Source organism: Rattus norvegicus, chromosome 15 (genome assembly GCF_021556685.1).
Source record: "Rattus norvegicus strain SHRSP/BbbUtx chromosome 15, alternate assembly SHRSP_T2T, whole genome shotgun sequence".
NCBI lineage: Eukaryota > Metazoa > Chordata > Mammalia > Rodentia > Muridae > Rattus > Rattus norvegicus.
The window spans coordinates 2,537,935-2,562,586 of NC_141548.1; the positions used below are offsets into that span (position 1 = coordinate 2,537,935).

A 24,652-nucleotide genomic window follows, 5' to 3' on the forward strand; every position below is an offset into this window, starting at 1 on the left:
TCTCAGGTGTCTACTTCTCAACTATTAAAGCCAATTTTCTGGATTTAAAATTAAGTCACTATATTTCCTTCTGAGTAATGTTTAAAAACAGGATAGGTTGTTTGTCTGTTTGTTTTTAATCCACAATGATACAGTGACTATCTAGCTTTAAAAAAACAGTTTTAGTAAAATGTTCTGGATAGATATGAGTTACACATTTCTTTTGTGAAAGTTAATTTAACTATAGTGTTTGAAAAAAAGGCTTGTTTTAAAACATGAAACAAAACGTAAGTATAAATGAGTATCCCCCAGGACAAAGGTTTTCCACAACACCCAGGACAGCATCATCTTCCTCTCCTCCCAACCAGACGACCCTCTGATCTCCTGACTTAATGTTCACTGTGGCTTTATAGCATACATTCTGGAGTAAGAAAAACTTCCTGGCCTCTTTAGGTTAAGGAAAGTAAACGGCAGATGATGGTACAGTCTTCCCTACCCACACGAAGACTTGTCTAAAGACTTGTCATCACTGAACAAGAGCAGACATTTTAACTAGTAAGCTCACTCACACCATCAAAAATACTCCGGAAATAAGACTAGACATGATAAAGTTTACCCAAAGATGAAAATGTTTATCACTAAGGATTTGGTCTTGATACTGAAAAAAGTACTCATTTTTAGAAACCTTCAAATGTATTTCACTATCAACCCACATTTTCTTTCCCAATCTTAGAAAATGAACACCCTACCCATCTATAGGGAGTGTTCTGCTGCAAAGTTACAGAGGGTGTATGTGAAGTCCCATTAAACTATGGTTTTACCATGTTTGCGTTTACATCAGTGCTAGACGGTTTCATCTTTCCTGCTACATCTGTCTGTATCCTCCTTTCCTCCCTGGATGCTGATCAAATACCAGACTTGGATACCTAATAAGATGTGTTATAAACTCAGCAGCAACTACTAAGTAGCAAGCCTCATCTACAACAAATAAATCATCTCCGAGTTATCTCTATTCTGCTACTTTACCCCTCAGCCATTGGCTTACCACCAGTGGGTTCCAGGTCACTCCCATCCTTGGAGTACTGTTCTTCAGTCCAGTTTCACTTCACTCTGAGCAAAATCCTTTCTCCTTTCACGTTTCTCCCACATACTAACTCACCAGTCCTTTCAACCTCAATCAAGCTAACTGGCTTTGATGCACATGCTTTAGCTCCTAGATAATTTGAGTTGTAACACAGAAGCAAGCCTTTGAGCCTGCTGTGGGAATGCCCTAAAAGCATGACACATTTCACTGCTCTGCCTCATCAGGTTAGTGCATGTCCTTTAATTGTGTGCTACCACATAATAGTTACAGGGCCACAGCAACCAATATTTAGCTCCGACTGTGAGAACATGTATTAAAGAGGAATATTAAAAGTGATAGTAAGCATTAGGGTCCATTTAATAGTCATGCTGAACCACAGGGACTCCAGGAAACAGAAGACTTTGAACAAAGAACATGTCAGATGCTGGCTTTATACAAATTAATAAATGAATTTTAGTCAATAAATATTCCACAGTGATTTCCATTTTAACAATAATTGATTCATATCAATTAGCAGCAGGACCACTGCTTCTGCCCAAGATATAAAAGCAGAGCAAATTCTACTCTCTGATTTGAAATAATCAAATGGTAAATATATAAAAAAGATTCAAAATGCTGGACCATCAGCCACCCCCACCCCTGACAGTAAACAAATGAATGGGTTCATATTACTTTAGCTTAATGCCTTGAAAGAGTTTAAGCCAGGAGAGTCCTAAGAAACATAGGTAAGCTGAGGCCTGGCAGACATGTTGAGCTGAGCTGAGCTGAGCTGAGCTGAGCTGAGCTGAGCTGAGCTGAGCTGAGCTGAGCTGAGCTGAGCTGAGCTGAGCTGAGCTGAGGTGGCTGTATCTGTGGGCTGAATACTACGGAGACACTCAGATGGAGACAGGTTAGAGATCCACAGAGTCTGTCTCCCTTGAATACTCATCAGAACATGCATGTGTTAAGATGGGAAAGAAACCATCCAAAGGTTTCCTAACTTCCCACACGGACAAGAAAAAGCCTATCCTAAGCAGGCTGAACACCAACAGCTCAGAATACACGAGGCTTTAGGAAGAACACACAACAACACCAGTAGGACAAAATAAAACCTAAAACCATAGTTCTCAACTAAGGCTAATTCTCCTCACTTTCCAGGGATATTTGGCAGCATGTAGATGTATGTATTCTTGATGGCTGCCCCTTGGGGAGGCAGTTACTAGCATGGAGAGATGCTGGTAAGATCTTATAATGCTGCCAGCTGTGGTGTACCTCAGCACTCTGGAAGCCATATCAAGATGATAGGGAGTTCAAGGCCGGAGTGAACCACACAGAAAGGTAGACTTTGGGAGAAACTACATGGTGAGAAGCTCTGTGCTGCCTAATTTTATCTAACTTGACACAGGTTAGATAATTTGAGAGTAACTGAGTAGTAATTTGAGAGGAGGCAACCCCATCTGAGAAATGCCTCCATAAGACTGGGTTGCAGGCAAGCCTGCAGAGCATTTTCTTAATTGGTGAGTGATGAGGAGAGCCCAGTCCACTGTGGGTGGTACTATCCCTGAGCTGGTGGTTCTGGGTTCTATAGAAAAGCAAGCAAGCAAGCAGAGCAAGCTATTGGAGCAAGCCAGTAAGCAGCAGCCCTCCCTGGCCACTGTATCAGCTCCTGCCTCCAGGTTCTTATCCCGTTTGAGTTCCTGTCCTGACCTTCAGGGATGAAGTAGACGTATAAGCCAAATAAACCCTTTCCTCCCCACAGTGCATTGGTCATGGTGTTTCATCACAGCAATGATAATCCTAAGACATCCTCCCTCAAAAAAATAGAAAATAAAAATCTGCCAGGAGCAATGCTGGCACATGGTCTTAATCCCAGCATTCAGGAGACAGAGGCAAGTGGATCCCTATGAGCTCAAGACCAGTTATATAGCAAGTTCCAGACCAGCCAGACCTATAGAGAGAGCCTGTCTCAAAACAAGAAAACAGCAGAAAGCTGTGGGGTACTGGAATCATCTCTCTGCAAACAAAGAACTGTTTGGCCCCTAAATGTTATTTTGCTGCTAGTGAAGAAAATGACCCTAGGGTAACCTTTCTTCTGCACCTTGTGATTTCAGTAATATTTATAAGATATGTAAGAATATAAAGGATCTAGAATCCAAGAGCAAGACAGTAAAATCCATGAAAATGGTTCACTAGACAGTGACCAGAACAGAGATCACAGAATTGGGTGTTTTGGAAAAGGGAAATGTATGTAATTATAACAACTGCATTAGACATTTAAGTACGTTAAACAGGAAGCAGGCACGCTGGGACACATCTGTCACCCAGCACCAAAGAGGACAAGTTAGACAAATACCTAGACAGGTATCTAGAATTTGGGGCTAGTCTGGGCTACCCAGTGAGTGCAGGGCACAGCCCAGCTGACCGTGGGGCCCTGTCTTTTCCCATCTGGAACAAGAGAGAGAATCAGGCAACTCTCTGAGAGAAGCCAGAACCTATGTCTCAGGTATGTCCTACTTTCTTTCTGAGCCCCTCCTCCCTTCTTTCTCTCAGCCACCTTGTTTTAAATCTACGTTGAACATATCTTCTAATAACGATGTCCAACTCTGAGACTGGAGAGACGGTTCCACAGTTAGGGACAATTGCAGCTCCTCAGGTTACACTCAGACGGTGGCTCGCAACTGTCTATAATTCTAGGTGCGGGGTTAGGGTTAGGGTTAGGGTTAGGGTTAGGGTTGGGGTTGGGGTTGGGGTTGGGGTCGGGGTCGGGGTCGGGGTCGGGGTCAGGGTTAGGGGGTTAGGGTTAGGGTTAGGGGGTTAGGGCTAGGGGGTTAGGGTTAGGGTTGGGGTTGGGGTTGGGGTTGGGGTTAGGGTTAGGGTTAGGGGTTAGGGTTAGGGTTAGGGGGTTAGGGTTAGGGTTAGGGTTAGGGTTAGGGTTAGGGTTAGGGGGTTAGGGTTAGGGTTAGGGTTAGAGGGTTAGGGTTAGGGTTAGGGTTAGGGTTAGAGGGTTAGGGTTAGGGTTAGGGTTAGGGTTAAGGTTAGGGTTAGGGTTAGGGTTAAGGTTAGGGTTAGAGGGTTAGGATTAGGGTCAGGGTCAGGGTCGGGGTCGGGGTCGGGGTCAGGGTTAGGGGGTTAGGGTTAGGGTTAGGGTTAGGGTTAGGGTTAGGGTGGTTAGGGTTAGGGTTAGGGTTAGGGTTAGCATTCTCTTCCAGCTTCCAGGGGCAGGCACACACATGATACACAGCACACATCGTGCAGGCACAACGTCCATACACATAAAGTCACTTTTTAAATTTAATTACCAACTGTGGAGGCTGGAGAGAGGGTTCAGTGGTTAAGGGTACATAATGCTCTTATAAAGGACCTGAGACTCCGATCGGGCGGCTCCCAGTTGCCTGCAGCTCCAGCTCTAAGGGATCTGGTGCTCTCAAGCAGCACCTAAAACATGTGCACATACGCCCAGACAGACACATGACATGGAGTGAACCAGAAAAGCCGCAGCTCTGCTTCAAAGGGGCTCACCCCGAGATCCTTTCCTGTGAAAATACCACTACTCCCAGTTTGGTCTGAGTTGAAGTCCCTAAAAGATTTGGGAAACATCTTGGGTTGCTGTAAGTGACCCTCTTGACATGACTTTCTTATCCATGTTCCCCTTGAAGCATTGCTGATTCCCTTCAAATGACAAGTCCCTCCAATCTATGTCCTTCTCGTGTCTCCCTGGGAGCGGACAGGCTGAAACTTGGTAAGCAGGGTCCATGCTCCTATTTGGCATGGAAGAAATTACAGGCAACTTCAAAAGGATCAGCTGGGCATAACTTTAATCCCACAGCTCAGAAGGTGCAGGTGGATTTCTGTGAGTGGGATAAGGCAGGACAGAAAGAAACACAGGGAAAATTATACGGGGAAGAGAAATCCCTCACTCTGAAGTCTGACTGAGAAGCATGAACCCAGCATGATTAATAACTGCGGGAAAAGCCACCAGCATAGAGACATTCCGGTCACATGTACATGTTTTATGTTAAAATCATAAATGACCAGGCATAAAAGCCTGCATGTGTCTGACCCCTGGTGGAGCCTCATTCCTTCCCCTAGATATTTCTGAAAATCTCAAACAAGACTGTTAACTTTGCTTACAGCAAAGGCACCCCATGTTCTGGACTTTTACCTTATCAATTAGAATCCTGTCCAGCCCTTCAGGAACCATACTGTGACCTCCTTTCACTTTTTGCAACCTCCTTTGATAACTGCTTCAAAATTTCCAAAATCGCATCCTTGAGTGTTTTAAGGACAATGAGTGGCTCGCAGAGAAGCTACACCACATCCCTGCTTTCCTCCAGAGCAGCTCCTCCATCCCAGTTAAACATCTATAAACCTCACTGATGGCTAACAAAACCCCAACTGATTTAAGGAGGGAGACAGGGTGGAGGTGGGGTGGAGAGGTGGAGAGAGGGGGATAGTAAACTCACAGTAAAAGGCAATATAAGCAGTAATAGAGATGAGAACAGATAGCACTAACGAGGTGGGCAGGGCTGAGTTTGATGCCTGGAACACGCATGTGGAAAGAGAGAATAGGTTCTGTCATGTTGTCTGATGACCTAATCCCAACTTCCTGCATAAACACAAACAAAACACCCAGATCTAAAGAAATTGAGTATCCCAGGGGGCTTCACTGGTCAACTGTACTTTAAGAAATACCAAAGCCATGTGGGGGGTGGCTTTTAATCCCAGCACTGGGAGGTAGAGGTAGGGGGATCTAAGTTCAAGGCCAGTCAGAGGGAGTTCCAGGACAACCAGGGCTACATAGAGAAACTCTGTCTTGAAAAATCAACCAACCAAATAAATACAATTCTCTACACACCTTTCAAGGAACCGATATTTCTGAATTCAGTCCTGAAAACAAAATCAAGAGATAACAAGAAAACAATACCATGAACTGATTAGCCCTCATGCACAGAGCTACAACAAACAAAAACAAATTTAATGACAAAAAATTAAAACCAAGTGGCATTTATGTCAACAGTGCTAAGCTGATTTGGTATCTGAAAATAAAAATAGCGAACTTGGGTTGGAGAGATAGCTCAGAGGTTAAGAGCCCTGGCTGCGGGGGTTGGGGATTTAGCTCAGTGGTAGAGCGCTTGCCTAAGAAGCACAAGGCCCTGGGTTCGGTCCCCAGCTCCGAAAAAAAGAACAAAAAAAAAAAAAAAAAAAAAAAAAAAAGAGCCCTGGCTGCTCTTCCAGAGGTCCTGAGTTCAATTCTCAGCAACTACATGGTGGCTCACAACCATCTGTAATGGGATCTGATGCCCTCTTCTGGTGTGTCTGAAGGCAGCTACAGTGTACTCATATACATAAAATAAATAAATCTTTTAAAAAAAAAGTCAAACAAGTTAAAGAGCAAAATCACAAAATCACATCAAAATATAAAGAAAAGCATTTGACAAAATTCACCCATCATTTCTGACTGTAAAAACCCACCAAACTAAAAATACAAAGGAACTTGGTAAAAGGTATCTTTGAAGAACCTACTGGTATCTGGTATCAGATTTCATAAGGAAAGCCTTCCTCCCAATACCTGGGATAAAGATGATTCTTGATGCCTCTAGGAAACATCAAAGGCTCTAACAAATGCAACCAGGCCAAGAGAAGCAAAAGGCATGCAGATAACCTGACCACTCCTTCAGAAGCCCCGAGGTGCTGTGTAGGAGATACACCAACCCCAGAAAACAAGGACGACAACAGCAAGTGTTCCAACGGTAGGGGCCGAAGGTGCACATGGCCCAGTGGTAGAGTGCATGCTCATATGGAGGAGAGCTACTAAAAACCCATCCCCAGCATGTATGTACGTAGTGTACACACTACCAGCCATGGTGGCACACGCCTGTAGTCCTGGCACCTGGGAGGCAGAGGCAGGGAGATCTCTGTGACTTCCAGGCTAGTCTAACCTACATAACAAGTTCCAGGCCACAGTGAGATCCTGTCTCAAAAACAAAACAAAACAAAAACAATCAAACAAACACCAACAACTACAACCATAAACGTTTCTAAAGAATGAATCCATGGTTAGCAAGACCATCACATATACAATCAACTACAGGCCTGGCTCAGCTGGTGCATGGCCTGAACACTCAAATTGAACTCCCAGCACCCATATAAGAAGCACTTAAAAAGACTTAGGTAGGAGGCTGGGAAAGGAAACATTGTAACATGTTTATAATCCCAGCACTGGGGAGACAGCCAGGGGCACCCCTAAGTGCACAGACCAGTCAGCCTACCCAAATAAGTAGGCTCCAAGTTCCCAAGTTCAGTGAGTGATCCCAACCCAAAAACAGCTATGTGGGGGTTGGGGATTTAGCTCAGTGGTTCGGTCCCCAGCTCCGAAAAAAAGAAAAAAAGAAAAAAAAAAAAAAACAAAAAACCAACAACAGATATGTGTGTGTATGTATGTATGTATGTATGTATGTATGTATGTATGTGTATATGTATACCTAAGTTATACATATTCAAAGAGCATTTTCAAACTATAAAAGTTACAGCCTATAACACTAGTAGCTGTATTTCTCTCACATATAAAACTTCTCTAAAGAGGACTTTTACCCTCACACAAGTGGTGGTGAGTGCTATGAAGCAGGGTGACACAGCAAGGTGCACTGGTCACCTTACTAGCATGTCCAACTCCTCCCTGTGAACAGTTGCTCACAAAGTTATCGCCATTACCACATCACCATAGGTCACTGTTCTATAAACAGAATACATATATCAAAGAATCCAAGATGTTATCTAAACACTAACTCAATTACATCGTTAACTCTTGATTCACTTTGGTTTGGTTTTGCTATTGAGCCTACGTGAGCCTGACAAGCTTGGCACTTCCTATGCGAACTTACTGTAATCCTCCTACCTTCGCTCCCCACAACGCTGTGATCACACGCATATACACCATGCCCTGCTTGATGCACATTTAAAAGCACTTCATATAAAGCCTCGTACCTGTCCCTTTCTCAAAGGAATTTTGTTTGGTACAGCTGGGGACTGAACCCAAGCCTCATGTATTCTCTCCAAGGACTCTATCCTTGAAGATCCCCAGGCTGAGTGCTAACTGGCATGTGTAAATGAAGCATTTCAATCTGAGACGAAAACTAAAGTACACTCTGAAGTCACGAGCAGCTAAGAAATCCCTGCAGCAAAGGTTAACACTGTCTTATCAAGACACAAGGTCCACTCCTGCTTTCAGCCTGTGACTGACTATCAGTGGGTCTTAGCTCACTCTAAGTTACAGATAATAGATAAAACGAAAGCAGCTGACTCCCTGTATATCATGCAATACATACCACTTTATCTTTTGTATGTACTCTGGTTACACAATTAAGACATACTGAGCACAGCAGTTATCTTAAATTTGTTCCTTTTTTAATCAGATTAGTTTAAATCCTGCTAACTAAAGAGTTCACTGGCCTAACAGGAGTTCAATTCCTACCACCCTCAGTTGCTTGAGTCAGGCCTTATTAGGTAGCCTAAGATGATCTCCAAGTTGAGGATTCCTAGCGAGCACCACCATGTTTGGCTTGAGTTCAATGTATTTTCTATAATGCATTTATTTATTTGCTTGGGGGGGGGGGTGTTCATGCACCTGCATGAGCAGAGATGTCCTGCTCTATCCCTTCCCATCTTGCCCCCTTAAGAGAGTTTCTCACTAACCACGGTCTAAGGTGTCAGCCAGAAAACCCGAGCAATTTCCCAACAGTGTAATGCTCAGGTCACGGTGCCCTCCATCATGTGTGGCTTTTTACATAGGTGATGAGGATCTGAACTAACCTCTGGGATGATACATCTCTATGTCTGTCTGTCTGTCTATCTTTGTGAAATAAAAAGAAAAAAAAGGTTAAATAAATCTAACTTGAAGTCTGTATATTTTTTAAAGATAATTTAATTCTAAACTGAGGGTAGGGTTTTGTGAACATCATTGTTATCTAAGTTATTCACACAATTCAAAACAGATATAATTTGTTTTTGAGACAGGATCTCCTTTAACCCACTATACAACCACGGATGGCCTTGAATACTTGATTCTTAGCCACTCCAATGCTAGAACCATAGGTATTTAGCACTTTATACAACTAAACTGTTCTTTTTAAAACTTGTTCTAAGTGTTGTTGAGACAAGGTGGCCTCTGACCTGTGACCCCCTGCCTAACTGTGCTAGTACAGACAGGCCACCACACTGGGCTTGAGTTCAACTTATTTTCTATGATGTTCTTATATACCTCCTTGATGAAATGAGAACAGCTTAGAATAAACAGCAACTTCAAATGTGCTGTTCTTAAGATCAGCAGAGCTCCCCTTTAATCACCGGTCTTTAGTGTATCCTTCTCTCTCCTTTGGAGAGACGTCTAAGAGCTGTGCTGGGTTCTTAAATCATGGTACACACCTTTAGTCCCAGCACTCAGGAGGCAGAGGCAGGTGATCCAGGACAGCCTGGTCTACAGAGAAACACTGTCTAGCTGTGGGACTGTGGTGATTTGATGAGAATGGCCCCCACAGCCTTGCATATTTAAATACTAGCCTTGGAGGAGGTATGTCACCTGGGGTGGGCTTTGAGGTTCCAAGAGCCCACCATTCCTAGTTAGCTATCTTTCTGTTTCCTACTCGAGGATAAGACTGTTGAGTTCCCAGCACTACGCCTGCTAACCTGCCTGCTGCCATGCTCCCAGCAATGGTGGTCGTGGAGTCACCCTGAAACTGTAAACTGCCAATAAACCCTTTCTTCTACAAATTGCTTTGGTCATGAGTCTTATTACAGTAATAATAAAAAAGTGACAAAGACTTTTCCCCATTCTCTAACTGAACTGTTTTTTCCATTGTTGGGATAACCTTTTTTGTTTGTTTGTTTGTTTTTTAAACTCAATAGTTACATGCTGTTCTAATACAACTTTCTGTGACAAATGTAGTTCTTCTCTGCAGGCCAGTCCAAATCACATGCTACAAGTCACTCCTAGTAGCCTAGCTCAGTATTTAAAGTAATATCTATTTTTGTTATTTGTGTGTGTGTGTGTGTGTATGAGAAAGACAGGCAGGCAGACAGACAGACACACACACACACACACACACACACACACACAGAGAGAGAGAGAGAGAGAGAGAGAGAGAGAGAGAGAGAGAGAACAGGAGAGTGAGACAGCAAGCACCCTTCCATACCCCTGGCACACAAGTGTCACAGCATTCATGCACAGGACACAGGACAACTTTGGAGTCCTGGGATGAAGCTCGTATCAGAGGCAAGCACCTTTACCCACTGAGTCATCTCACTGATTCCACACAAGCCCTTTAGACCTCTGAATTCTTAGACTGGGTCCATATAAGGTGCTGGTGCAAAGCTAAGTAAAGCAAAGTTCACGTTGTATCCCTGCGACACCCTGAGAGATGTAAGAGCTGTCTTCGTCCCTTCTCATCAAATGCCTGCGCTTCTGCATTCTTTGAAAGCAGGGCGTATTCTGTCTCAGTAACCTGTGTACACAACTTGTCTAACCCAGGACTGAGAACCAGTGTAAAGCAGTGGCTCTCGACCTTCTTAAAGCTACAACCCTTTAATACAGTTCTTCAGCTGCGGTGACCCCCAACCATAAAATTATTTTTGTTGCTACTTCATAATTATAATTTTGCTACAGTTATGAGTCATACTATAAACATTTGAATTCAAACAACAGGTTCTACTTGAAATTAGCATGTAAGAATTCAAATTCAAGAGCCAAACATTTTTCCACATGCATTTTACATGTATCTAGATACATTTAGTGGATGAGGTGGGATAAGGGTAAACCATTTAATAAATACAACCATCTCAGCACACATATTCCAATGACAACTTCCTCTGCAGGGCAAGGTGGCTGGCATATGCCTCTAGACCAGTCCTTGGGATGTAGAAGTCAGGGATTGTGAGTTTGAGACAAGCTTGTGTCACAGCAAGACCCTTATTCTGAATAGGATTAGAGGAAGACACCTGCTTACAGATGTACACTATCCATTGCAACACTTCAGAAAACTAGCCATTTTTTAAAAAAAGATTTATTTAGTATATGTAAGTACACTGTAGCTGTCTTCAGACACACCAGAAGAGGGCATCAGATCTCATTACAGATGGTGGTGAGCCATCATGTGGTTGCTGGGATTTGAACTCAGGACCTCTGGAAGAGCAGTCAGTGCTCTTAACCACTGAGCCATCTCTCCAGCCCAAAAACTAGCCATTTTATACTTAAGAAAACTAGCCATTTTATGACCCCAATTGTCTTTTCTATCTGTTTTCATCTCAGGATAGAAGTTAGAGCTATGAAGTACATTGAGTTACCACATTTCTTTAATACAGAATAATTCATCTCTTATTTGGACAGGCAGGGGTCAGACAGGGTTCAGTTTGAACAATTCTACAGAATGACTTACATTCTGGATTTGTGTAGTTGTCAACTGTGCTGTGGTGGTCAGTGGTTGGTCACAAACACTAACCCTGGACATGAAGTGATTAGTATAACTACCCAGATGAGCATTTATTCAAACATTTGGCTTTGGGACTGGAGATACGGCTCAGTAGTTTAGAGTACTTTTTCTTCCAAAGGACCCAAGTCTTATTCCCAGCACCCACACTGGGAAGCTCACAAATTCCTATAACTTCAGCTTCAAATAATTGGAAGCCTCTGGCTCCAGACTCACCATATACACTTGTATGTATATGTATAGTCATATACACAACTGAAAATAATAAAGTATATCTTTTTTTTAAAGATTTATTTATTATATATAAGTACACTGCAGCTGTCTTCAGACACACCAGAAGAGGGCGTCAGATCCCATTACAGATGGTTGTGAGCCACCATGTGGTTGCTGGGAATTGAACTCAGGACCTCTGGAAGAGCAGTCCGTGCTCTTAACCACTGAGCCATCTCTCCAGCCCAATAAAATATATCTTAACAACATCCGCCTTTTTTCTTTCTTTCTGAGGCAGGGTCTCACATGGATCAGTAAAGAACACATCATGTGTTTAAGCCACAGTGAAGACCAGCTACACCCACACCTACCACATTCCTTTCCTGGGACTGGGACAGTGGTGAGAAGGACTGTAAGACGGCGGCTTCCTGTCGCCACTGCTCTACCACTGCTCTACAGTGCTGTAAGCTATGACGGCAGCAGGGACCCGGATGAGGTACATGGGTCCTCTGTTCTTCTGAAAACAACACAGGGGTTTGCTACTCCCTGAAAATCAATTTCAAAGGAAGAAGTTTAAAAGTTGTTTTTTCTTTAAGGAAACTATCAAAAGAACTGAAAATGGCATTTCTTTTTTAGTTTAAAAAAAAAGTAAAAGGAGTTGGTGTCACAGCATGCACTGCTCTTCCGGGACCCGAATTCAGTTCCCATTATCCAATCAGGTGGCTTCTAACCACCTGCAACTCCAGCTCCAGGAGATCTGACACTCTGGCCTCCACAGGCACAAGAGTACGTATGCATACACACATAAATTACAAAACTATTAATAGTTATTCCTAGGGTGGGCTCTTCGCTCTAACTTTCCAAAGTCTGTTTTGTATATTTAGCATGCGATATTTGATGATTAGAAAGAAAAAGAATTTAAAAAAATTAAACACATTTCAGTTCAGTACACTTCACTTGAATAGATATAAACAAAAAAAAATCAGATAATTTGCATATGTCTACAAGCACTAATAGACACAAAAAGCTGAGTCAACAGCAAAGCCATGACATCCAAAAGCAAGACATGATTCCAGATCCCACTCCGTCCCCCATTAACTGCAATTCAAAAGTGCTTTGAGCTTTATCCCAGGACTAAGAGACTATGAACAGTCAACTGAGGCTTTCAGTACATCACTCTGAGAGTCAGTAGAACAGAATATGTAAAATGTTAACACTGGCGGTGATCTAAGATCTAGTACAACAATTTTCAGTTGAATAAACTAAGGGGAGGGACTAAATCTGAGAGAGCATGTCACTGACAGAATCTGATCTAAAACTCAGGAGTGGTGGTGCATCTCTGAGACTAGCCTGGATGCCTTTAATCCAAGCACTCTGGAGGCAGAGGCAGGGGCAGACAGACCTTTGAGTTTGAGACCAGCCCGGTCTACAAAGTGAGATTCAAGTTAGCCAGGGCTACAAAGAGAAACCCTTTCTCAAAAAACCAAGAGTGCTGCCTCTGAGCTGGCCAAATGGCACAAGTCTGAGTTTGACACCCCAGAACCACATGCCAGGAGAGAACCAACAACTGAAAGTTGTTGTCTGGTCTCCAAAAGGAGGCTGAGGCATATGCCACAGTGTGGGGCATATAGGTACGCACACAAATAAGTAAACCAATAAATTACACACAACATTTAATATTTAAGTATTTCAACAGTAGTATTACTACCTATAAACAAATTCTTTTCAGGGCTGCAGCTTAAACCCAGGGCCTCAGACATACTGGCAAATGTTCTATCTCCAAGCTACATACAGAGTGTGTGGTGGGGTGGGGGACAACCTCATAACACTGGTTGTCCTGGAACTTACTAGGAAAACTAGTCTGGCCTCCAATTCAGAGTTCTGCATGCCTTTGCCTCCAGAGTGCTGGAACTGCAGGTATATGTCACCAACATTTCTAAAGTATACACAAGTAACAAAAGCAAAAGGCAGTGAGATGGTAGTGGCTAAGAAGCTTTCCACAGCAAGGAAACCCACCAACATGGTGATGAGACCAATCGACACAACAGGGAAATCTGCAGTTATTTATCCAACAAAGGAGTCACATCCAGAATACTATTAAACACCTCAAAACACTTAATAACAAATGAACCCAAAATAATCAGTTACCTTGTCACGCGAGCAACAAAGTACACGATAAGGAACTCAGCTGACTGGTGTACAGGCTGTAACCCAAGTACTTGGAGACTGAAATGGGAGGGCAGAAAGCTCAATGTCTGCCTTGAGTTTCAAAGTACCTTAGGCTTCAGAGTGACTGCAAAGACAGCTTGGGCAAATCAGTGAGACCCTGTCTCAAAATAAAGTTGAACTGGGCTAGGCCTCTAGCACGGTACTAGCTATGTACAAGAGGGTCTAGGCTTAAACCCTATCACTGGAAATCAAACAGAGAAAATATAAATCTACTCCAACTGTAAATGCTTTATTATCAAAAACCCCAAACTAACAAATACCGGTGAGGACGGGAATGTAATAATATAGTATCAAGAGCAATAAAGGTAGCTGGGTGGTGGTGGCGCTTGGGAGGCAGAGACAGGCAGGTCTCTGAATTCCAGGCCTGCCTAGTCTATAGAATGAGTTCAAGGACAGAAAGGTCTATGAAGGCACCTCAAAAATCCAAAAACAAGCCATGTGTTGTGGTGTAGTTTCAGCACTCTGGAGGTGCGGGCAGAAGAATGACGAGTTCAAAGTTACCCTCAGTTACAGAATGAGTTCAAGTCCAGCTTGGGCTATCTTAACACCTTGTCTCAAAAAACAAAAATCCCTAAAAACTGCACTTTTAAGTAGTTATCTGTTATACTTTGTATCTGTAAAGCTTTCCAAACACCCCGGGAGAGGCTTTGGGCTAGAGGAGGAGTGGCCTGTGGAACCCACCTCCTCCTCACGGGGGCTCCATCCTTTCCAGGCTGGAGTAGTAGACAAGCGATTCTCATGGTCATGGTATGCTTCCTCCATACACAATGAAAGCAACAGGCCAACTAGGCCACAAGTCAAACAAACCATCATGAGTGATTACTGTTAGAGGAACAGAAACTGATTAACTACAGCCAGTGGAAATGGTATCAGCACATCAGAGAGAGACCCTCACTCACTTAAGTTTAAGTTTATTACTAAGAGAGCTTAAACACAACATCAACCTAGATGGCCATCAAATACATTAACAGACAGGAGAACCACAAAAGCACGGAATTCAGTCAAACAACAAACAAGAACCAACTGCTATGAAGCCGAGCTGAGAAGAGCTCAGTCGGGAGTCCTGGGCTGATCTGGATGACGTAAGAGGGTTCCCAAATGAAATACACAGCCCCGACTTCATAGACCAGCCAACCAGCCATCCCACAGTCAGTCAAAGTGCAAACAATCTGTGCAGTGCTTAGCCACCACATCAAACCTGCTCCCCACAAGGCTCAGGGACCATCTTGAAAGAAGTGGGAAGATTAAGAGCCCGAGGTCTCTAAGGTCAAGGGCAAAACTGCCTTTTGGCTAGGACAGAACTGCTATACTTAAGGACTCACAGAGCTGTGGTTCCCTTTACAAAATCTGCACAAGATCAAGCTACAACATTCCAGCATGAAGTAGGGAGAGGCTTGAAAGTGCCATTCCAAACCAAGAAGTTATTGACAGTTGATGACTTCTAGGGCAAGACGAGATACATTTCTTTTAAGGGTGTAGCCCTATGGGCCAAAGCTCCAGGACAGTCCTACACGGAGGAGTGTATGGGCAACACAGATTGAACTAGAAGACTGCCTATTAAAAAAAGGGGGGGGGGCCTGGAGAGATGGCTCAGCGGTTAAGAGCACCAACTGCTTTTCCAGAGGTCCTGAGTTCAATTCCCAGCAACCACATGGGGGCTCACAACCATCTGTAATGGGGTCTGATGCCCTCTTCTGGTGTGTCTGAAGACAGCGACAAGTGTACTCACATACAATAAACAAATAAAATATTTTTTTAAAAAAAAGATACTGGGGTTGGGGATTTGGCTCAGTGGTAGAGCGCTTGCCTAGCAAGCGCAAGGCCCTGGGTTCGATCCCCAGCTCCGAAAAAAAGAATAGAAAAAAAAAAAAAAAGATACTAAGCTGGGAGGAGGTTGGGATGGTGGGGTGGATCTGGGAGGGGTCATAGAGATAAATGAGGAATGAATATGATCAAAATATACTATATGCATGTATTAAATTCTCAAAGAATTAAAATGGTATATTTTTAAAAACAAAACATTATAATCATTTTCACTAAAATAGTGGACAAGAGGATATTACATTAGGTGTCTATGTCTCTCTCTCTCTCTCTCTCACACACACACACACACACACACACACACACACACACACACACACACACACAATCAAAACAAAGCACAGTGATTGCTGGAGGCTGGAAAAGAGAGAAGAGGAGGATGAAGGGAGCCTGGCTAATATGTAAACCAAAACCAGACAGACAGAAGTAATAATTCTGGGGCTGGAGTGCCGCTCAAAGGGACAGTGCTTCTTGTTTGAGGCCTGAGTTCAGTCTCTAGCACAGCAACAAAAGTGAAAAGAAACAAGTAACATTACACAGACTGAACAGGCCAGACTTAAGTGTGTACACACAGACATATGCATGCAGTATCAACTAATGAAAACGAGGCCATGAAGTTTAAGAGGAGCCAGTAAGAGGAGATGGGACCGTTTGGAAGACGGAAAAGGGAGAAATGTAACTATGTCAAAAATAAAATAAAAATAAGGAAGGGAGGGAGGTGGGACGGAGAAAGGGGAAGTGTTTGGTAGTGGAATGGAATTACTACAATTCATTTAACCTATTATATATTTTATTAACAAACAGAAGAGAGGCATTCCACCCCACCAAATAACACCTGTAATAGTAAGGAGACAGAAATGTTAATTACCTTGATCAGATTTTTAAACAAATCACACTGGGAGCTGGAGAGCTGGCTCAGTGGGTTAAGAATGCTTGCTGTGCAAACACTGGGACCTGAGTTCAACACTCACCTAAAAAGCCCAAACACAACCAGGTGGTGGTGTTGGTGCCACACACATTTAAGCCCAGCACTCAGGAGGCAAAGGCAGACCTCTGAGTTTGATGTCAGTCTAATCTAAAGAGTGAGTTCCAGGACAGCCAAGATGAGCACACAAAGAAACCCTGTCTTGAAACATCAAAGAAAGAAAGAAAGAAAGAAAGAAAGAAAGAAAGAAAGAAAGAAAGAAAGAAAGAAAGAACGAACGAACCAGCCCAGCCCAGTACCCAGAGAGAGTGATGAAACAGGGCCCAAGACTCATCCTCTGGTTTCACAAACACATGTCGGAAATGCATGGGCACATGAACACACACACCTCCAAAACAGCATTTTCTTTTTAAAAGATTATGCGCGCGCGCGCGCGCGCACACACACACTCTTAAACATGTGAAATTTTGAGTTAAATCCATTTTTTTTTCCTTTTTTTCGGAGCTGGGGACCGAACCCAGGGCCTTACGCTTGCTAGGCAAGTGCTCTAGTTAAATCCATTTTTAATGTTTAAAGACATGAGGAACTGGAAAAATGGCTCAGGCAGTAAAACCCTTGCCACATGAGCATGAGGGAAGTTGAGATCCCAACTCACCCACATAAGAAGCCACATACAGACAGCAGTGTCTGCCTGTAATCCCAGCGTGGGCTGGGAGAGACACAGCACAGAATTCTTTAAACTCACTAGCCAGCCTGTCTAGTGTACCAGCCTTGGCTTCTCAGCCCTCACCCTCTTCTTCCTCTCTCCCTCTCTCCCTCTCCCCCCGCCCACACACACAGAGTTTATAAACTGTAAATATATATTGAATTACCACTCCGTACCTCACAAACATATACTACTGAAACATTTCTTAATTAAAATAAAAATACAAATTTATACAATTGGTTGTTGTTGATATAAAAGTACACTTTGGGAAGAAATGGGAATTTCTGAAAAATAACAGGCACTCCTAACTAAAAAGATATAAAACTCTATCAGGTTTAATCATATCAATACTTAAGAGACCACATGGGTTTTAATTTATCTTTAGAATAGAGAAGACACATCAATAAAATCAAACTCTACTCTTGATCTGCTCAGTTTTATAAAAATTGATTTCTATGCTCAGACAGCAACTACAAGTGATCTAAATAGGCCTGGTCTTTTATTGTTTTGTAGTACTGGGGATTGAATCCAGGACCTCAAGCACTCTAAGGCAAGAAGTCTGCCACTGAGCTGTATATCTCAGCCCTGATGAAATTTTCTCGTAATATTCTCAAGTGTGTTTGTGTAAATGTGCACACATTTTTTGTGTGTACAAGATCCTCTAAAACACTGAACTACAGCTGCATGAAGCATTCATCTTCTACCTTTAGATTCTGTGACAGCCATACAATCAAATGCCCCTAAATCAGTGGTTTTCAACCGGTGGGGTGTGGGTTGTGACCCCTGGAAGGGTATCGAATGACCTTTTCACAGGGATCAGCTAAGACCACCTGCATATCAGGTATCTATATTATGATTCATAACAGTAGCAAAATTACAATTACAAAGTAGCAACAAAAATAATCCTATGATTGGAGGTCACCATAGCATGAGGAACTGTATTAAGAGGTCACATTATTAGGTGTGGCAGAGGACACCTTTAATTCTAGTACCTGAGAGATTGTGATCTATGTGATGAGACCTTGTTTCAAAAGATGGGGGACTTAGGGGGAAGTGATGGAGGAAATAATGCACAAGGCTAACACATTTCTAGGGCTGTAAAAGTTCCACTTTCCTGGTAGGATGCTTGACTGACTTGCAGAAGGCCTGAACTGGCCCCCAGCACTGAAGAGAACTCCTTAGGGAAATTGTAAGAATGAGCATTTTACAAAAGAATGGCCACACGGTTTTCCTTCTTTCCTTCTATCTTTCTTTCTTCTTCTTTTGGTTGTTTGAGACAAGGGTCACCTGTGTACCAGTCCTGGCTGTCCTGGAACCTGATTTCTAAAACTGCCTCTGCCATCTGAATGCTGGGACCAAGGGCATGGGCCAGCACACTGGGTGCCACACACATAGCTTTTCATTCCACACAGTGGTAGGCTACTGCTTTGGCTCTACATACGTTTCTTGGGAAAACATGTGTAATTTATGCTGCCTTGTAGCTGCCCTCTTACATGTGACTCACTCTTTAAACTTTTCTGGATGCACACACTCGGTAGAGATGCATCTGAAAGACAGAAAGCCGGAGCTGGTCACCAACACACCTCGCTTTCTTTGGACAGCAATAATGAGAGCAGTATTCTCTCTTAGGGACAGTGGATTCTTACAGGGACTGTGAGGCCACGGTAAGGTGATAATTTCCCGGCAACTACAAACACAATCTGAGAGTTCAGAAATGGACACAGAAAATGCCTGTTTGAAAATGCCTTTTATTTCTGCTCTTTGAGCAGTTGCAAATTATTCAAGAAAAATTCATAATATTTATTAACCCAAACAAACAAACAAAGTCACCGTGAACTGGTGAGGTGGTTCAGTGGGCAAAGGTGCCAGCTGCCAGCTCCGAACACCTAGATGCCATGCTCAGAACCCAGGTGGTGGATGGAACTGCCTTTTGACCTCCACACATGTGCCATAGCTCACCCGACACTCCCTCCCATATAAATCAGTAGGTAAGTAAATATAAGTAAGTAAATAGCATTTTTTTAAAACCACACTCAGGACAAAGTAAGCCTGACTCCAATTTAATCTAATACAGTCTATGTAATATGCGTACAACAAATACAAATTATGCTAATTTTTAGATTCATAAACAAAAGCAGAAATATAAACTATACCACACTTAGAGCATTTCTATCTAAACTTCATGATTAACAACTCTATAAAAGGGGCTGGAGAGATGGCTCAGCGGTTACGAGCACTGACTGCTCTTCCAGAGGTCCTGAGTTCAAATCCCAGCAACCACATGGTGGCTCACAACCATCTGTAAAGAGATCTGATGCCCTCTTCTGGTGTGTCTGAAGACAGCTACAGTGTACTTATGTATGATAAATCAATAAATCTTTAAAAGAAAAAAACCCAACTCTATAATTTGACTCTCCAGTTTTCCTCCATTCCATTTGAAATATGTAAAACTCTAAATAACAACATTTTCAGTGAACAAATAGAAACTTTTTCTCTAAACCTATCCAAAGATACTTTACTTTTCTTAGCAAGCTCAGGACTTTTTTCTAAAACACTTCATAGGAACTCAACATTGCAAAACAGTGGTAGAGATGCAGAAGCAATTCCTACCCTCTGTATCTCAGACTCCTGGTAGTGGCCTTATATACAGGACCTGAAGACCAGCCCTGACCAGCTGGAAGAGGGAAGTGCACCTGCTCCCTGGCTTTCATCAGCATCCTCTTGGCTGAACCTCAACTGAGACAGCAAAGTGTGTTTGCTGTCCTAGCACTGCACTGGCATACTCAAGAGTTCTCATGTATAAATCTCGTCTGGCTTCAGCAGATCTTTAAATCAGAGCTATTACTATTGAGTTGTACCTAGTTCTATCCATACAGAGAAAGTAAAACTGTGACAGACAACATTTATAGGCTAATTTATAGTCTCGGCTACACCAAAAGTGTTCATATTAGCAATCAAAATCCAGTGGGAAACAGTGCAAGATCCCTGACCTAAAGTCACAGCACACTGGTGAGAAGGTGAACCTACAAAGACCTTCATTCTGGGTCAAGCTGGCAGCTTCACAGATTGACAACTCAAGCCTTTTACTTTTATTTTTTACTGGCAGTTGAACTCAAGAGTTCAAGCACACTACGGAGAAAACTCTCAACTCAACTCCAGTTTGTCTGACTTCCTTCCCCCTCCTTTTGAGACAGGGATGAGCTTGGTTGGCCTTGACTCCTGATCCTCTTAGTTCGTCCTGAGTGCCAGGATTATGTGTATAAACCATCGTGCCCAGATTAAAATCTTTATTTTTGTACGCTATGTCCCCAAATCTAGTCAATGTAACAGAATAATCTGGACCAAAGCTTCATAATCTAGTACATATTATGAAAATGTACTAGTTAACATTTAAAATTAAATTAGAAGACAGAAAAGACATCTTTTAAGTTAATAGCTGTGCTAGTTACAACTAGTAATAAATGGCATATATGTCAGACTTCTAAGCAAAAATCTTAAGATTTTTAACAAGCTAATTAATAGGGCTCTCCTCCTCTAACTACTTGGGATTGAACCTAGAGCCTCCTGAATGCTACATAAGCACTCTGCACTTGGTTACAGCCTAAGACAGCATCTCCCCAAGACAAAACAATAACAGCACCCATTAGAACATCTGGATTTAACAAGTTTCTCAAAATTGTTCAATCCTAGCTCTGAGAAAAAGTAAGAAAATATCTCAGTTAGCAAAGTTTTAAAGAACTGAAGACTTGACATCAAAAATCTTGGTATTTACAGACAACAATACAGCACGAACAGCAACTCTGCAGGATGAGGAGAAGGCCTGTGAAATCATTCTAACTGCACCTGCCAATTCTGCAGCTGCACTTGGGAAGGCTCCTTCTGCCTTACAGTGTCTGCTTTACTGTAAGACTCCTTTTCTTTACAATTAGGTGGCTGTGAGAACTGATGAAAACGTAGCCATCACTCGGCATCTCAACCCATTAATTTTATAACTCCATCCAACAGTTTCTCTCTTTAATCTCATGTTAGGCTGGTACCCTTGTAGAGTTTGTATTCCAGTTCAGTAAATTTTCATACATCAACATTTTTACTCAGCTAAATTTGGCTGGGTGAGGTAGTGTATGTCTGTAATTCAAGCACTCAGGAGGCTAACTCAGGAGAATCCTGGGTTAAAGGTTAGCCTGTGTTACACATTGAGACCGTGCCCCCCAACCTCCCCCCCCCCAAAAGATCAGAGCTAGCACAAAAACAAGTTCTTTTGAAGGTTCCCAGTCTGCCAGGGAAAGCAGAACCATGAACAGTAAGGCTACTTAAAATCCTTCATCTAAAGATCATCTTTATTAAAGAACCCTTCTGACAGCCTCAGAAGAGCAAAGGAATGTCCTATTCTTTGAGGAAATTATTATCCACTGATCATTTGCTGGTCTGAGCATTAAGGCCCATTCACAGAAACCAATTTAAAAGCTTGTTGCAATCAGTAAATGATAATCTTGTGAGGATTAAGCAGTAGATGCTTGTTTAAAGTAGAAAATAATTAAAAGCCGGCTTTAAAATGTCTAAGGACGTGGCCAAACCTATCTGAGAAGCTGCAAGGAGCCTCACTGAGCCTCAATTAACAGTCGTAGGAGTCATGATACCATCTTTTAGTTATATGAACACAAAGTTTTGGGATCAATACTTTTCTGGCAGAAGTTACAGCTTTGGTACTACATCTTCTAGAAAAAGTACCTGTGTGCTCAATTCCTTTTGTCAGCTGCCAACCACAACCTCCCCTTACTACCTTTATGTTTTTAGATCACTATAGGAAAAAATTCCATTCATGAGGAAAGTCTCTAAATAGCAAGAGAATACTGATCCTGGAAAAGCTGTTAAAATTACCCCTCAAATTTTTTACGAGGTAACCCTGATCCTCGAGTTGCCAACGGGAGGATCTTGTAGGTTACTGGACTATAGGTGGTTTCACTTCTTGTAGTAAATGCCCTCTTAACCCAAGAATTCCCACGGACCATATTTCCATCCTGTGGCCAATATGCGGGTCAACTCAAGCCATATTCAAGTGTTAACAATTCACACTGAATTATCTGTAAAATCCAAGCGTCCGAATTCCCCTTGCAGGTTTAATTTTTAAAATTTAAAGGTAATGTATTACAGACTTAAACTTGCCTGACATCTGAACCTTCTTAAGAACGAAGCACAAAGAAATCACTCACGTCAAAAGAAATCTGGGTGACATCTTTATTTCACAAATCACTACCCTCTCTGAACATCACTTCCTCTCTCCAATCGCCTCCCCTAGTCCCTGTCAGCGATGCATACCCACCCCTCGCAATCCAGCTTCTAAAAAGGCTCACAAACAAGCAAGACCCAAAGCCCTCATTCACTACCCAGAGATCTTTGGCACCTTGAAAGACACTAACCTGTAAAAAAGCCAAGGCTCTAAATTAGATCCCCCAAGGGCTCCTTTTTTCCCCTGGACTTTTTCTCTCTACCCTTTGGGCCAAACGACTTCCCATCCGACAGCACCTCCCTCTTTCCAGCCAACCCTAACTCCGGCCCCGCGAAGCCAACCACCATTCCCACCGAGTCAGGTGGCTGTCAGTCCCCACCCGGCTACCTTGCCCTCCTGCGGGCTACAGGCGGCCCGGGGCCAGCTCTTCCCACCCCTCATCTCTATGGCCACAACCCGGGGCACCTCCTCCTCCGGGTCCAGATTCCGGGTACCCCTCTTGCACGTCCCTTCTTCACTATCTGGGTAGCAGGGGCCCAGCCCCTGCGCCTCGTCCCTCGTTCCCCACGGGGCAGCTCAACCCCCTGATTTCCTCCAGATTCCATTCCAGAGCGGCCTCCCCCGGCTCCCCCAACCGTCTCCCCGCGGCCCTTAGCGCCCCCAGCTCTCCACTCACCCTTGGCTGCGGGCGCCCCCCAATCTCCCCTCTCATCAGCCTCGGCGCCCGCTCACCTCCGCGGTGGGAGCCGGGCTGCCGGGACCCAGCTCGGAGCCGGTGTCTATGGCGCCGTCGGAGTCCGGGGTCCTCGGCGCGTAGGCGGAGCTCAGCGCCTCAAGAGGCAGACGCGAAGGCCGGGGCAGGGAGCCGGAGCGCTGGCGGGAGCCGGCTCGGCTACGCGCGGGCATCGCTCCGGCCCCGTCGGAGCCGTGCCGCCAGTAGCGGCCAGCCGAACCGGAACTACTTCGGGAGGCGGGGCGCTACGGGGGAGGGGCGGATCCAAAACCGGAAGAGGCGGGGAAAACACGGGGAGGATGAGAGCGCATGCGTCATGCCCAAGCATAATTTGTGAGTTGTAACGAAGATAGGCGAGGGTTTGTGTGTTGTTAACTGGGGTTGTAGCCTAGGAAAAGACTATTATGAGACCGTTGAAGGGGCTAGCTCCTTCTCAGTCAGTCCTCAAGTAGCACCATTTATTGTTTTTTTTCCCCCTTTGGTGTTTTTCGAGACAGGATTCCTCTGTGTATAGCTTTAGTGTCCTAGAACTCCCTCTGTATACCAGTCTGAACTCAAACTCACAAAGATCCACCTACCTCTGCCTCCCGAGTCCTAGGATTAAAGGCGAGTGCCACCACTGCCCAGCCCCGTTCATTGTCCCTTTATTTTGTGTCTATGCTAGAGACTATATACTCTAAATCGTTGTTCCAATTCTGCCAAGTAGATCTCTCACACAGAAAAGTCAAGAAACATTGTAGCCTGACGTAGCACAATTAATATGTATCCAAGTTGGTATTCGACCTCAAACTGCCCTTTCCTGGCACTGCTATACCCCACCCTAACAGAACACCCCATTCTAAACCAAGCCTGACATCGACAGAATCCAAGTCTGAAGCCATCTGCAGCTTGAATCTCAGCCCTCCTTTGACTCTACTTTCCTGAACAATGCAGAACCAGCTTTGGTAGTACTGAAATGGGGCAGGTTCTAAGGTGGACAGGAGAGCAGAAATCTGCCCATTGTGCTCATACCCTTTAGGGGCTCCATGAGGCTGCATGAAATAAGGCAAAACATCTCATCTCCCGCCCTTGTAGGCAGAGGACTCTCTCATCCTCAAAATGATTCTGATGGGGGTAGAGATGTTTCTCAGTCACTAGAGCACTTGCTGCTGCTCTTGCTGGAAAAGCAGGTTTAATCCCCTGATACCTCAATGCCTCGAGTTCAATGCCACATGCGACCTTACAACCATCTAGAACTCTAATCCCAAGGGATCCAACAGCCCCTTCTGGACCCAGCAGGCA

The 24,652-nt window shown here is 43.6% G+C and overlaps 1 protein-coding gene across 11 annotated transcripts in view; it reads right to left on the reverse strand.

Annotated features, from left to right (window-relative positions):
- Positions 1-24,652, reverse strand: part of Samd8 (sterile alpha motif domain containing 8) — a 55,201-nt gene that overhangs the window by 21,977 nt on the left and 8,572 nt on the right. For 2 of the 11 annotated variants that reach the window (XR_015637954.1, XM_087585504.1), the window contains exons 1-2: positions 23,565-23,600; positions 23,371-23,511 (exon numbers count right to left, since the gene is read on the reverse strand). The exons of 3 other annotated variants lie outside the window; for them this stretch is intronic. Coding sequence is in view for 3 of the 8 variants with exons in the window: in NM_001012040.2 (NP_001012040.1) it covers positions 23,371-23,544 (174 nt within the window). In the remaining 5 variants the exon portion in view is untranslated. 11 annotated transcript variants of the gene reach the window in all.